The sequence below is a fragment of the Cydia strobilella genome, chromosome 10 (assembly GCF_947568885.1).
Source record: "Cydia strobilella chromosome 10, ilCydStro3.1, whole genome shotgun sequence".
Taxonomy (NCBI): domain Eukaryota; kingdom Metazoa; phylum Arthropoda; class Insecta; order Lepidoptera; family Tortricidae; genus Cydia; species Cydia strobilella.
Window position 1 is genome coordinate 912,150 of NC_086050.1, and position 16,715 is coordinate 928,864.

Consider the following 16,715-nt stretch of genomic DNA (forward strand, 5'->3'; position numbering starts at 1 on the left):
CTTGTCAACAACACTATACGGAACCCTTTTGTGGCTCAAAATACAAGTATCCACGGCGTAAATTCTAAAACGCTTAATATGTTTGTAAAAAAATATATTTAATGTCAATGTCAGAAAATAATAAATAAATAGTGTAGTGACGAAATTAAATTGCTTTTGTGCTTTAATTAAAATCTTCCTTCTGTTATGCGGTAAATCTACTATAGAGAGATATATCCTTAATCCTACAAAAGCCATTATTGCTATTTATTAGTGACAAGTAAGTTTTTACTTTCTATACATGCAACCGGTCTGGCCTAGTGGGTAGTGACCCTGCCTGTGAAGCCGATGGTCCTGGGTTCGAATCCCGGTAAGGGCATTTATTTGTGTGATGAGCACAGATATTTGCTCCTGAGTCATGGGTGTTTTCTATGTATTTAAGTATTTATATATTATATATATCGTTGTCTGAGTGCCCATAACACAAGCCTCCTTGGGCTTACCGTGGGACTTAGTCAATCTGTGTAAGAATGTCCTATAATATTTATTATTATTATTATTATTATTATTTATACATGCAATATTCATCCACAACAAAACGTAACCTTATTACTTATTTTTCAGCAAAGTAATCAAAAATGGGTGAACGCAAGGGCCAGAACCTTTACTATCCCCCCGACTACGACCCTAAGGTCGGGGGGTTGAACAAATTCATGGGCACCCATGCTTTGAGAGAGCGGGCAAGGAAACTCCACATGGGTATCCTTATAATCCGTTTTGAAATGCCGTATAACATCTGGTGTGATGGCTGCAACAATCACATCGGCATGGGCGTGCGGTACAACGCAGAGAAGACCAAGATCGGCATGTATTACACTACTCCGGTGTATCAGTTTAGAATGAAGTGCCATCTGTGTGACAACCATTTTGAAATCAAAACAGACCCGGGGGTATGTATTATCAGTTGCAATATTTCTAACATTACACCCAGAAAAATCTTAAAAATTGGAACTCATTAACTTAATTTTGTTGGATATACTATACTAAAGCGGGTTTGAACCCACAACCTCCAGAATAAATGTTTCAAGTCTTGCCTTATAAAAAGTAAGTTTTAATATTGGCATAAAATATCCAATTTTCAATCATATTTTTTGGTTTGACCTCAAATAACATTATTTAATAAGCTCACCTTTGTTATCTCATTCCTATCTACTTTCTTCCAGAACTTAGACTATGTGATAGTATCAGGGGCACGACGGCAGGAGAACAGATGGGACCCAACAGATAATGGCCAGATTGTCCCGGAGACAAAGGAAACACAGAAGAAGCTGTTTGATGATGCTATGTTCCGCTTGGAACACAAAACAGGTATAAAATTAACAACTTTGGGAACATATCAAATTATTTTATTAAATATTTCGAGTTGTGTTTTTTTTAAGTACTCACACTACTATATAAATTATAAACTGTAATATATGTCATATATTAAAGAAAAAGTGACTTAGCCCTCCAGTGGTGAAGGCCGGATTCCGGCTTCTTTAGCTGTCTCGGCTAATGCCATGAACCCCTAGACCACCTCACCTCTTCCAGAGTCTTCCTTTTTTTCTGTCTTGGGCCTCCCATATCCACATATCTAGTTAGCCCCCGTTACTTTAATTATGTCGTCAGACCAGCGTACCAATGGCCGTCTTCTCTTCCTCTTTCTGTCTGGACCTTTCCAGGATGTCGCGAGTACGGTCCACCTCTTCATCCTGGTGTCTGCAACATGGCCAGCCCATCTCCATTTTTGTTTCTGGGCCTGGCTTAGTGCTCTATAATCTTAGTTTTTTCTCTGATTATGGAATGTCTGATCTCCCAAATTGGCAAATTCTTGTATTTCCAGGTGATGAAGATGCAGCTAAGCAGGACAAGCCACGGCTCGGTCGGCTGGTGGGCAGGAACGAGTCTGTGTGGAAGGATGACTATGAAGCTAACTGTTCACTCAGGAGGAATTTCAGAGTAATTTGTGCCTCTTTTATTATCTGCGCTGTGTACAGTCAGCAAAACTATTCGCTAAGCACTCCTGCATACAAAAATGTATGCACTACCTTATCTGCAAAGCTTAGCTGGGCATTTGTTTATATTGTTTTTTCTGTAATTACATGAGCATAGAAACCCAAATATTGTTGTCCGAGTACTAAAGTAATGGGCAAAATTGTTAAGACTGCGTCGACCGTCCAGTGGCGCCCTCTTTAGGATTGTGGTTTTTAATAAAACAATTCATTTCTGTATAGTATATTAAAGTTGTCATACTTATTCCCCAGTTTTTGATCTATGTGATATAGTTTTATATTACTCGCTTTTTACTTCATCACCTAATATAATAATAATATAAAAATAATATGTAGTATAATGTTAATAGGTTTTAAGTTTTAAATTATTTTGCATGCCTACTATTATAAGGTATTGACATTATCTGGACATAATACTTTTGAATCTGCCATCTTATCTGTACATAATGTTAAGCAAATAAACGCATTTCATTTCATTTCATTTCTAAAAGGAAATGAGACCAGTGAGGCCACCATTTGGCATTTAGGTGATAAAGCAAAAAACGAGCATAATAAAACATAAACTATGTGACATAAAGACCAAAGTTTGGGGAATCAGTAGGACAACAACTTTAACGTACTGGATTATACAGAAACGGATTGGTTTATTAGAAAACACAATCTCCCTAATGAGGGCGCCACTGGACGGTCGATGCTCTCTTAAACTTATGCTTGTGCATATTTAAAAGTAAAAAGAACTAAACAAAAGGCATTAAATATAATTGGTTCTAAAATATGAATTTAGTTTATTCACACGGCATCCATACGTATGATTTCTTTAGAATTTTTGTTACCAGTATACTTAAAATATTTTTACTAACTACTTTTACAACTTTATATATATGTATTTTTACAGAAACGTCGAAAAGAACTTGAAGAATCCGCAGTGAACGACGGCCTGCTCCTCGCCAGATCATCCCTGGACATCAACCTCCTGCCAGAATCAGAAGAAGACCGTCACATGGCGACCCTGCTCTCACTCCGACCCTCAAAAAGTATAGAAGAGAAACAAACTTCGACAAGAACTAAAATCCTCAACACTCCCGCTTTACCGAGCTCTAGTGGGCTGCTAACTAGTTTTGGAGGGTTAAAGAAAGAGGAATCTTTGAGTAAGAATGCGAGTTTGACTAGAAATGCGCTGGGGATTATGATTAAAAAGAAAAGGGTTGAAAATAGTGTGAACATGGAGACGAAAGGTGAAAATAGTGATGTGAATATGGAGAAACAAGATGAAAATGGTGAGGTTAAAACCACTAATGAACAGAAAGATAATAAAGTGATATCAAAAGATAATAATATTGAAAATGATGCATTTACTAAAGATGATACTGTAAAAGAAAAAGTGGATGATAAACTTGATCTTGTAAAGGGAGAAATTGATGCCAATAATCAGATTATAAGTAATCATGTTGAAGAGTTAAATGATGCTAATTGTATAATATTTAAAGTTAGGAAAGAAAGTGAAGTTAAAATTGGAAATGTAGATAATAAAAGTAGTTTAGAAAATGTAAAAGATGTGAAAGTATCTTTAGTGGGTGATTATAGTTCGAGTGGTGACGGTGACTCAGATTGAACCAAACTTTCATCAAACATATAAATATTTGTAATGCTTGAATATCACAAAAAGCGTAACTCTATAAGCACCATTGCACCATCCCTCTAACCCGGGGTTAAGCGGTTAAACCGTTAAACCAGTGTCAAATTGTACTGGTAACCATGGTAACTCCAGGTTTAACCGGTTAACCCGGGTTAGTGGAATGGTGCAAATGGCCCTTAATAAAATATTTTTACGATTTCCCGCCATCTAATATGATACTGATGATTATGCATTGACAATAACAGTATCACTACTACCAAAAAAACCTTTTTTTTAATGCCTTAGAAGGCTCATATTTCATATGAAATATTTACATATGCTACTATGAGTTCATAGTTCAAAATTAAGATATGTATAAGTTTGTATATACAAAATATTAAGAAAAATAAAACAAGTTTTATTTTATGACATGTTTATTTAATGACCTTTTATAAAACATTTATTCCACCGGTCCATAGCTTACAAGTAAAAACAATTCAACAAGAATATGAACTTACTAAAACAGGAACCGAGTATAGTAATGTAACAGCTAACTTTGTTACAGTACCCCTTCCCACGATGTAATAGTATAGGAAAAAACCGGCCAAGTGCGAGTCGGACTCGCGCACGAAGGGTACCATTACGCAAAAACGGTAAAAAAACTCACGTTCGTTGGGAGCCCTACTTAAATATTCTGTTTTTAGTATTTGTTGTTATAGCGGCAACAGAAATACATCATCCGTGAAAATTTCAACCGTCTAGCTATCACGGTTCATGAGATACAGCCTGGTGACAGACGGAGAGACAGCAAAGTCGTAGTAATAGGGTCCCGTTTCTACGCTTTGGGTACGGAACCCCAAAAATGTGCAAATATTATTGACCGAGCGAAGCAAAGGTGGCCGTTTCAGCTGTGGCAAAAATGCTTTCATCACTGTCCGGCTGTTCTCTACAAATCAAATTTCTCAACCGATTATCATGAGCTTTGGTGAGCAAGTCCGATTATTTACTTTTGTTTTTTTTTAAATGTAGGTGCCTAATCGTTTTACATTTATGACAGTGAGAAGGGGTAAATTGTATTAAATCCAAATTATTATTAATAATACTAATGTTCCCAAGAATGGAATGTACTTAAGATAAATACAACTCAAAATAGTCGTTAGACGACAGCAAAAAATCAATACAAAAGAAGTATTTAGTAGTTACACAATGATAATATTTCTATACATTCAATACTACACAGTAAAACATTTAGTTAAACCAACGTGTTTATGTAGTAACAGAGTTTTAACAGCTTATTTTCACAGAACCATTTAAAGCGTATGCCAAACTGACGCCACCAGTAATGAACAAGGACCCAATAATGGACATAACTTCTTAATTTAAAGAAACTAAATGTTATCTATTTATTTTGCATCAATCAATTTCTTAGGTACTACTTTGTGCCCGACAGTTTAAATCTTAATCTGTTAGGCACAAGTCTTAAAGTGTCCAACACCGGTTCTCCTAATTCTTGAAAAAGTTAATTATTTTCAGTCGGTATAATGTATAAATGGTACTGAGAAAGTATCCTGCCAACGGTTATGTAATTACTTATCGTGTATTGTATAGACATCAATCCAGAACAGGCTGCTTCGAAAATGAGACTTACAGACCACCAAATAAGGTTTGAAATAGAATGTCAATGGAAACTTATTTACGGAAGATGGTTTTTGTGGCGCGTTAACTCGTAACGTGACGTGACGTAGCGTAATACCCTATAGTTGGCACCCTGTCAATGCTTGGCACTTCCAGATTTATTAAAGCAGGGTGGCTTTCTCGCAAAACAAGCGCCTATGACTTTCAGTGCCAATCATCGGTTAGGGTATTACCTATTTAGTTTACTTAAGGTTACAAATAAGGTAAATGAGGTTATTCCAAAGTTAGTGACTATTTCGCAGGTCTTGCGTTTTTTCTAGCGTTTGGAATGTATTATTAATTTGACAGATAAGTAGATGGCGCTACAAGACCCTGCGCTAACGTTTTCCAAACCAACAAAGCGCAATCTACTTCTCTTGTCAAATTTACTGCTGTAATATTTTGAGATACTTAAGGCGTTTTAATATAAGGAATTTTAACAACTTTCAGAAATTTCATTTTCGAAGCATACTGCTCTATCACATCAAATAATACATAAATATAAATTTACGAAAATACTTTCAACATTAAATATCATATTATTTACCTAAAGATCGGGCTAATCTGGGCTCTGCGTTGCTAGAATTAGACCAGTGCAGACTGTGCAAGTGTTACATTAACGTCATAAGTCATAATGTCATAGAAGTTTGACGTTTAAAATAACACTTGCCAGACTGCATGGGCTATCAAAATCGATGCCAACTTAGCTTAGTCTAATTCTAGCAATAAAGGCTAAGTCCCTGACCCGTAGGAGGCAATGAAAGCAATTGCACAGTTATTATAATTTGCGTAATTATATTTTATATATTAATTATAGATATGATTATTTCAGAATTAACTACGATAAATATATCAATGTTCGCGTTTTAAAGTACTTATCTTATAATCTTAGTACTTAGATAAAAAAACCGGACAAGTGCGAGTTGGACTCGCTCACCGAGGGTTCCGTACTTTTTAGTATTTGTTGTTATAGCGGCAACATAAATACATCATCTGTGAAAATTTCAACTGTCTTACTATCACGGTTCATGAGATACAGCCTGGTGACAGACAGACAGACGGACAGCGGAGTCTTAGTAATAGGGTCCCGTTTTTACCCTTTGGGTACGGAACCCTAAAAAGGGTCATCAAATATCTCAACAGTGCGGCAGTTATTTTTAAAAATTACCAGTGATTTTATTGTAATTTTTAATTATTACCAGTGATTTTATTTTAGTGGACTTTTGATAATTCTACGCATATGTACCTCTACCTTATATCTGGAAACATTGTCGTTATAGTAAAGTGTATTCGGGAAGTTTACTCTTATGACAGTAGGTAGGTAGGTATTATAGGTGATTTTCGGAAGTACTCCAACACGCCTTATTTCATATTACTTTACGTTGGTTGAATGTTGATATATTTATCAAATACATAAAAAACATTTAATATTAACTAAACAAAGTATACATAAATATACTTATCTAAAACTAAGTAACATAAAGCTTTATTGACTAGAAAACAAGAGATAACACTAACATTAATTTAGGCTCATAAACGCGATGATCAAGTTAGTGGGTCAATTTTATCATTCTTAGCTTAGCAATTTAAGAAATAAAACCCTCTTTTTCTAATCATTGTCGTGTGTTGTGTAATCTTTCCCCATCTATGTCCAATGCCAAGTTTTCTATATAAATCCATCCACCTTCGTTCTTATCTAATTAGGCGTTAAAAATTCGCCGTTTCCAAAATTCATCAGTCACCTTGATTATTAATAGATTTTAAATTATAAATAAATTGTGTCCAGTATGAAAAGTCTACAAATTTAGACCAAAGATGTCCTTATTTTAAATAGGTTACATATAATTTGCACGATATGACTTAAACTAAATTGGAATATTGTAAAGTTACTAAACCAGGAAAGGGCATACATTTCTATACGTTCATAGTCCGCCAACGTGGCCTAAAATCAAAGGAAACTACAGCGTTTTTAGAGTTCCGTAGTCAAGTACGAACTAGGATTGTAGAAGAGATTTGTAAAGCGTAAGGAAATTTAATGAAAGTATCCATCAGGAAGTATTACTCCAATGTTCTGCCGCCAGAGTGCAGCACTAGTGCATATAGTGCATATAGTGCATATCCTAAACCATAGAGTAACTTCGAATTTAAACTGTTGTGAGACATACTAACATTAAATAATTTCACGGTTTAGACTCACTTGTTTACGGGCACTATTAGTGCTTGAGAAAGGAGACCTAGGCTCTCCGAAACATGTCGCGCGAGTGACTAAAACAAGTGAGTCTAAACCTTGAAATTATTTAATCATAGAGTAACTTATACATACTAGTTTTCACTATGACATTGATGCATCAAGGCGGTTTGTTTACAGGTGGCCTACCGCCAAACGCGAATTTCGAATTTCGTTATCTGCCTCTATCGATCGAATAAGCAAGTGAGAGAGGCGGAAAGCGAACTTTCGATTATTGTGTTTCGCGGTAGGCCCTGTGATTGTGCTAGTGACGCCCTCTACGCAGAGTTTTGCGTAATATTCCCTATTTAACAGCAGGTAGATGGCCAAATGCGGTAACTGGTTGTCAAAAGAAGTTGTTAATCCAGGTAACTACTACAAAACATATACGGCGCCGTATAGTCGCCATCCAATACATCGGAGCGACCAGGTGTTTACAAATATCTGAGCAAAGCCTGTATCAAGACGTTAAAGTGTATGTTCAGATATTTTTGAGTGTCTACCATCTTCAGCTGTCAAAATCATGGCACGAATTTTCTTAGACTTCATTTTTTTTACAATCAATAGTATGAATTAACTTTTACAACAGTAATTTCGTGTTTTACTCCCTAGCAAAAATTTTTTTTCAAAAACCATGTTGATTTTTTTACTTTTTTGTTTACACGAGCATTATTACGTACATAAGTATTTAATTAACACACTAAAATTAACAACTTGATCAGATAAAAGTTACATTTGGTACGGTAACGCAGCAGAAAAATACAAAAATGGCGTGTCTCTGATTTTTGTATGGGAGAACTTTTTCTGCTGCGTTACCGTACAAAATGTAACTTTTATCTGATCAAGTTGTTAATTTTAATGTGTTAAATTAATACTTATGGATCTAATAATGCCCGTGTAAACAAAAAAAGTGATAAAATCAACATGGCTTTTGAAAAATCGATCTTCTTAGCTAGGGAGTCTAGGGACACGAAATTAAGTGTTCTAAAATTGATTCACCCAATTCCGCTTTGGCTAAACGTTAAACCCAACGATAAAACAATTTAAAAAACATACTATTAAGAAACAGTTTTGCCGTCGATGCCAAGTTTACACTGTTGCAAAACGGGTTACCAAAAATCTTCCTAATCTGTAGGACATCGCTTATCTTCCAATGCCAGGACTAGAGCGCACTCAATCTTCGCACGAAGCCACTCCAGAACAGCGGGGTCCGGGACTTCTATTACCTTCTCGTCCGTTGAGAAGTAGTTTACCATCTCATCCTGAAAATAAACGTTAAGGTTTATTCACTACTATCTTTTGGCCGTGACTTCGTCTGCGGGGACTTAGTAACCGCTGCTAGAGTAAGAATAGCGCCTGGAAAAATTTTCATAGCAATCTAAATTTGAGCATATTATGCACACAAATTAGCAGGCACTTCGTTAATTATCTCAATTCCACCCCGCTTTTTACTTTCTTAAGCAATGATTTTCGGGATAAAAACTATCCTATGTCCTTCTCAGGGACTCAACCTATCTCTATGCCAAATTTCATCTAAATCGATTCAGCGGTTTAAGCGTGAAGAGGGAACACACAGACAGACAGACAGACAGACTTTCGCATTTATAATATTAGTATGGATTTCATGTGTTTGTTATCAAATCACAAGCTGGGAATGATTTAAGGTGCAGTAGGTTCAGCCAGAAGAGTTTTTGAAAAATTGTAGCGCTTTTTTAAATCACAACACTGTTATTATTCATAACGACGGGACTTAATCGCGTAAAATAAGTTTTAAATTTACCTCCGACGTTTCGAGGATGGCGTTGTCCCCGTCGTCTCGGAGAAGACTGGCTAAAGTTGACATCAACATCTTCTAGGCGCGCGAGTTTTTCGAACTACCCGCACTTGGTCTTGTTTATTAACTTGAAACTTATTTTACGCGATTAAGTCCCGTCGTTGTGAAAAATAATGAATAATAATCGTGAAAGTTTAAATCAGTGTTTCACAACACTGTTGACAAAAATTTACCTCGCAATCTTGAGGCCTTACTCTGGTAACTTCATTGATTCGAATCCTGATTTCTTGACTTTCACTCATGGCTCTTTTGACATCAAAACTTTAGCAGTATCAAAGATAGATATAACTCCGTAATAGATGGATACAGACTAAAGAAAAAACGTGCCTCGAAAATCAAGAAAATTTGATTCTCGTTCAGAGGGCGCTACTAGTTTTGGCCTACAGTCGTATAGATGGCGTTGACGGTTTCGTTTGTTATTTAACAATTTGACACATATCAGTGAAAGAACATGGGTCAAAATCATAAAAATATAATTAATGCAAATAAAAACAATCATTTATCTATATTTAAATACATTCTATCGTATTTTTATAAATCTTCATTTTTAGTTTTAAAGTGTGTCGACAGATGGCAGTGAATTTACTGTGGTTACAAAATTTACTATGACAGTACCGCTCTAGTATAAGTTACTCTATGGCAGTATTAAAGAAAAACAGCCAGAAAAAGTCAAAAATTGTGTTTCAAGCATTTCCCTCTATACCTTTTTTGGGCATTTATTTCCTGGCCTAGATAATATTGGGTATATTGGTTAAGTCGACAGTAGTTTGTCATAATAATTGAATAATTGTAGTTTTCTAGTATAATCAGGCCATAACTACTTAAAGTTATCTTTTCAATAAGGATCAATTTTTTCTGGCTGCATCTCATGATACTAAAATAAGTTTTCTGACCCTACTTTATCCAATCTTTGTGCTTTTTTACTAAAATAATAGTTTAATAGTGTAAACCCAACATAATGAATAAAAATATGGGGTAAAAAACCGGCCAAGTGCAAGTCAGACTCGCGCACGAAGCGTTCCGTATAATTACGCAAAAACGGCAAAAAAATCACGTTTATTGTATGGGAGCCTCACTTAAATATTTATTTTATTCTGTTGTTAGTATTTGTTATAGCGGCCACAAAATACATCATCAGATCTGTGAAAATTTCAACTGTCTAGCTATCACGGTTCATGAGATACAGCCTGGTGACATACAGACAGCGGAGTCTTAGTAACAGGGTCCCGTTTTTACCCTTTCGGTACGGAACCCAAAAAATACAGACTAGATAGACAATCAAACATTTTTGAATCTTTTAATACTTTCATGACTAGGACAGGACAGCTTTCATTCATTCAATCCTTGTGTTACCTGTTTAACATTAAGTATGAGTTTGTCCCCGCTGATAGAGGGCGCTCCTATGATGTCATCTAGCTTGAGCACCCACTCTATATGCCACGAGTTACTCGCACCACCGGCACGGACCATGAAGATATGTCTGAAATATAAAAACAACATTATAAATTTATTTTATTTCATTCAAACATAATCAAACACAAAGGTAATCCGCCACATGCTTCGTCAAATCACAAACGTAATCCGCACAAGCATTGTCCTGACCTTATTCTACATTAACACTAATACAAATATTAAACATATTAATAACGGGTCACTCACGCATTTTAAGTCGAAAAACGCTCGACATGTTTCACTCCGAGCGTCGATGCCGGCTGTGATGTCAAGCGTTTTTGACTTAAAATACGTGAGTGACCCGTTATTAATATTATGTTTAATATTAGAAGGGTTAGTAAGTGAAGCACGAAAGTTTCGTGGTAGGAAGTATGGCCGGATTCCCTAGACATATAGTTAAAGGCTCACTGCGTAGATATCAGTAGGCTGCAGTTAGTAGGTGCTAGATGCGCGTGGGCAAGGTACGCGTCCGTGTCCGCGTAGTGACCACGTCCCAGAAGAGTTAGCAGCTGAAGACCGAGCGCTTCGTGGTGAGAGTATGGCCGGATACCCTGGAAAAAACATTTTTTATATCACGTCGGAGGCAACAAGCTTACGGCCCGCTCGATGTTAAGCGGTCACCGTGGCCTATGGATTGTAATGTATACTAGATATAGTTATGTGTGTAGCTCATGGGATATATATAAGGACACTGTACAAATTAATTATTTATTTATGTCACCAATTAACTTTCTAGACAGTCGAAGATTAGTCATAGTCACTTAGTTTATTGTTATTATAAATAACCATTTTGTCTGGTAAGCATTTACCCACTGATACATTGACCTACAAAAGTGCATACCTAAGATACAAGTAAATGTTTACTTAGTTTAGGTATTGTTATCAAATTTCCATGAGCGACAGAAAATACAAATTCGCTCGGTATTAAAGTTTTTAACCTGACCTACTGTACCTATTTTGAGTTGAATCTATGAATGTACTAGTATTTAAGTATAAATTGTATATTTACCACTGTATAAAACCAATTAGCATAAGTTTTAAATGAATAAATATTATCTTATCCTATCTTATCTTATTTACTCATGTATTCAGTGCAGTAATAAAGCATCATTTAAGCTGAACACTAGTTTCTACTCAACTCCGAATCCTAACCTTACATGGCGACCCTGCCAGGATCACGCAAAATCACGGGTGTTGTCGACTATTTTTCGAAGTAATAGATATACAATTTACTCTCAAGAAAAAAGCAAGACAAGTCGACATGGAGCTCATTCCACAGGCCGCGGCCGCGGGTGTAAATTCTATTTAAACCAAACAATTTTAGGGTATTTATGTTTTATCTTTGTGTGGTACGTCACACTTTTAAGGTTCCGAACCTCAAAAGAAAAAACAGAACGGAATTTACTCGATCCGACAATACAAGTCAGGATGCCTTGATGTCTAATTAAGAGAGCCAAGCCCACCTAAACAGGGTAAAGCAAAAAGAAAAATTTATGTCTATTGGGGAGTTTGAAAATGTGTTGTCTACCCCAAACTTTTTCATCTTTTCGTCGGGTAGTCACACAAAATCTCTGTTTTGACATTTTGCTGGAACGTCAGTTCGCCGCGACCAAGACCAGTGAAACCTGTGTCGAAACGTCGGTAAATAAAGTTAACAAAATAAATTCGCGACAGACCCGATTATAATAGTACATTTTACAACTAGTGTGAAAACAATGTCTTTTTTTTAGTACCGAGGTATCTTGCCACGAGCTGAAAGCGAGTGGCAAGACTCGGTACGAGTGGTCAAAAGACATTTCACACGTGTTGTAAACGACGTTTTTTAATACAATTGCGAAAAAATAATAAATTAATATATCATTAGTAGAATCATACCACCAAACCAAACCAAAACCAAAAGTACCTATACAGCCCTTGATACTTGAGCTGCCGCAGCCCGCGATACCTTCATACTCGTGCGCGCCCCGGCCGCGGCCGCCGCGGGCCCGGCGCGGGTTGCTCAACGACACCGAGGAGTAACGAGTGAGGCCCCAGTACCTGCTCAAGCTAAATTACATAAAAACTGCGTTTCGAAACTATAGTTTGGAACTAAAAAGTAAAAAGCACTAGTTCGAGAAATTGAGCTTCTCACACGCTACGCAGCCACAAAAAGTACCACTTTTTGAGCAACTGTATTAAAAATGTGATTTAAAAAGAAAGATACCCCAGTATTAGAACAGTGTCGCGGCAACCTCGCTCGCGCCACCAGCCTATGCCCCGCGCGCTCGGCCACCGCCCGGAGCGCGCGCGCCCCGCCGCTGCCCGCGGCGGCGCGCATCGCTTCCCGGCATATGTCTAGAAAAACAAGGTTAGTATCAATCAAATATTCATTAACAAGTTTTGGGAACAAATCAAATTATTTTATTAAATATTTTGAATTGTGTTTTTTTAAGTAGTCACACTACACACTAATATGTATATATAAATGTGCCATTTTCAATTAAAAGGGTACTTATCGTCGCTTGTCAGTAAGGCGCTATTCCATATAGCTTCAATTAGAAATCAACCTTATCGACAACCGACAATGTGGTACCTACCTTTTGGTTGAAAACGTCACAAATTAAAAACTGTAATAGATGTCATATATTAAAGAAAAAGTGACGAAGCCCTCCAGTGGCGAAGGCCGGATTCGAACCGGCGTCTAGCTCTATCGCGGCTAACGCCATGAACCCCTAGAGGCCACCTCGCTACACTCGTCACTTTTTCTTTAATATATATATAACATCTATTACAGTTTTCAAATATTCATTGTTTGTATAAGATGTATTAGGTATTTCGTGCCCACCAGTTTAACAGCAGAAGATGGCACTGTAAGAAATGGCGCCATATATTTTGTGGTACGCAACTGAATTGTCAGAAGTCAACTTTTGACAACATTACCGCGTAATGTACGGACCCGTAGAGTGACATCTACATTAGCCGTTAAATTCGAAGGACGAATAGGTTTAGACTTTAAACATCTAATAATATTTTTTTTATATATTTATAAAGATTGTTACACAATATTTATTGAAATACCCTTTAACTGTACCCTTTAAACGTACTTTTGACATTTCCTTTACATTTACGTGCAAATAAAAATAGATCTCATGTGACAACTGTCATGCCTCATGCCTTTCTCATGCAATTATGGGAACACCCCACTACTTACTTATAGTATTTTGGAAGCCAAAAGTAAACCATAGAATATGTGCTCCGAAATGTGATGTCAAAGGCCACTTGCTTTACATAAAGGTGCATCCAAATCTATCGAATATGCCTTGAATTCGCAAACATCAAGATGTAGAGAGCGATTCGCGATTAGCGTGCAAGCGACGCATTCGCCAGGTGAATACGCAGCACTCTTTCTTACGCAGCGTACTACGTAGACGAACGACACGCGAACGCGAAGCGAAGCGATGCGGCGCGGGGTGAACCAATCCTTTGATACCTATAGAAGTGTCCGACGTGGGCGATCTCGTTGCGAACGCGAACGCCGTGGGCCCGCCGCGCCGCTTCGTGTTCGCGAGTTGTTCGCTTACGTAAGACGCAGCGTTAGGTGTAGCCTAAAGTTGGGCAACTTATAGGTACTCTTATGTGTTAGCTGCAAAGTTAACTGACCCCCCTGCATAGAAATTTGCCGTTGTTTGTTTAGTTGAGCCCTTTAAATTTGGTAACTACAATCTAGGCAAGATTCATTTGTAACTTGAGGTATTTTACATTCAGAAAGTGCCCTAAAATTACAGTACATGCAATACTTACGTCGCAAAACAAGATATTCGCCATCTACGTATCCACGTGCAGTAATAGATGTACAGAAAACGGAACAGATTAGATCATACAGCGAATGTTAATGTACAGTTGAGATGGTTATTAAGCGTGTACAGAGAGCAGAAATAATAACTTTCAAACCAAGTGATAAAAAGTAAATGCCTCAGCTCAATGGCTTAGGCTGAGGCAATATGTCTGTCTTGTGTTTTAGAATTTTAGGTAAAAAGGTTTCAATATATACACGCTCAGGCTTGCTTAGCAAATAAAGGCCGCTTGCAGCACAGACCTCAACTATCAAAAATAAGCGGTTTTATCTCAAGAACATTTACATCATTTTAATAGTTTTTTTTGTTTTTTTTTTCCATTTAATATATTTTCATTACTATTCACAACGACGGGACTTAATCGCGTAAAATAAGTTTTAAATTCACCTCCGCCTCCGACGTTTCGAGGACGGCGTTGTCCCCGTGGTCTCGGAGAAGACTGGCTCAAGTTGACATCAACTCTTCTAGGGGCGCGAGTTTTTCGAACTACCCGCACTTGGGGTCTTGTGAATAATAATGAGTAAAAATCGTGAAAGTTTAAATCAGTGTAATATATTTTCGTTTGAAGTTTTAAAATAAGAGAAGAATACCATAGATAGAATGATAAATCAGAATTTATATCACGATGAAAGTGATATAAGTAAAACGTTATGTTTTGATGAAACACTAATCTAAGCATTTAGGGCCGATACAGACGGATTGCAACCCGACTGCAATTTATATATGAAATGCATTTCTGTATCGGCCCTTAGGCTTATTTTAAAACGCATGCTGCTATTCTAAATAAAATATAAGTATAACCATGCGACAAAAACGATAAAATTTAGATTTTATTCAAATAATTATTTACCAATAGATCAAAAGATTTCTAATAATCTTGTACCTATCATGCAAGAATGAATTGCATACCTATACTTTGTATCTTTAGGTATTTAAATAAAGGTAAACAAACAATTTGTACATTTTCGAGTAGTTATAACATTTATTGGTTGACCAACCAAATACAAAACCGCCTGGATCTGTCACTGAACAACCCGACTTTAACCTACATTATTTGATCATGTAATGTTATCATCTACCCTCAACTGGCTTAAGGAGCGATTTTAGGGTAGATTTTGTTTACTTTTATTTAAATACCTAAAGATACAGAGTATAAGTGAGTAACAAAATTACTAAAAACTTATTAAATATATTAATATGTCTATGGCTCACGGAAGTTTTGTTATTAAAATTACTAAAAACTTGCCGTAAACCTAAAAGCAAGTAACTTACTTCAATATTATTTACAGATATATTAATTATAATAACTAAGGTTAGTAATCTGTTCATCTTCAGAAGTCTATTATACATTTTATATAGATTAGATTAGATATTTATTCTCATAATATGAAATTACATTATAAATTATGCTAGACTAATCTACATGAATTTATATTATGATCGTCTTGACTAGGTATTACCTTGTCTTAAAGTAAGTAATGCTAAAAATGTCACTTAAAAGTGTCAGCGACTTCTGAGACCGACCGGCGTTTGATAGCCCTCAATGTTGTAACTATGCCATGGGCCCCTGGCCCGAGAGGAACCCTAATTTGACCCACAGCCATTGCCCAAATTCGATAAATTTGCCACGGACTTCTGACTGTTGCTGCTTTTGAGTGATGACTGTTGGTCGCCACTTTGGCACGCTACTATAGACCCTTGAATTTCGCCAGTGTTTCACAAACAAAACTCACCGACACTCGGTCTAGCAACAAGTCCAGACAATGCGAGAGCGACGCTGGCAGGGTGGCTGCGGCTTGCTTCTAGAACCTTCTCTGGCAGGTTGTTGCTTAACGCACCGTCTTCAACTAAGGAGGGTAACAGAATTAATTAATTGAATCATTATAACAGGAATAAGTGTCATGTATTCTGCTTCTGTAGACGTTAAAGCTATCCGCAAACCAAGATGAGGACCGAGGTCATATCACTATGTCTCTCACTCTTGCCATGACCACGTAAGCGTGAATGAGACGACCCCGGTCGTCAGTTGGTTTGCGGATAATATAGCTTA

General features: G+C 36.8%; 2 protein-coding genes across 2 annotated transcripts in view; one reads left to right on the forward strand and one right to left on the reverse strand.

Moving 5' to 3' along the window:
- Nucleotides 1-123: 123 nt before the first annotated feature.
- On the forward strand, nt 124-4,071 carry LOC134744844 (coiled-coil domain-containing protein 130 homolog). Its single transcript, XM_063678769.1, has 5 exons — nt 124-259; nt 604-929; nt 1,203-1,347; nt 1,862-1,977; nt 2,926-4,071. Exons 2-5 carry the CDS (start codon nt 618-620, stop codon nt 3,640-3,642), a joined length of 1,290 nt encoding a protein of 429 aa, XP_063534839.1. The 5' UTR covers nt 124-259; nt 604-617; the 3' UTR covers nt 3,643-4,071.
- A 3,349-nt stretch (nt 4,072-7,420) lies between these two features.
- The window catches only part of LOC134744900 (intermembrane lipid transfer protein VPS13A-like), a 73,514-nt gene continuing 64,219 nt past the window's right edge, over nt 7,421-16,715 (reverse strand). Inside the window, exons 57-61 of the mRNA XM_063678848.1 lie at nt 16,399-16,512; nt 13,036-13,166; nt 11,241-11,383; nt 10,734-10,860; nt 7,421-8,808 (exon numbers count right to left, since the gene is read on the reverse strand). Coding sequence (XP_063534918.1) covers nt 8,671-8,808; nt 10,734-10,860; nt 11,241-11,383; nt 13,036-13,166; nt 16,399-16,512 — 653 coding nt within the window. The 3' untranslated portion in view covers nt 7,421-8,670. The remainder of the gene's footprint in view (nt 8,809-10,733; nt 10,861-11,240; nt 11,384-13,035; nt 13,167-16,398; nt 16,513-16,715) is intronic.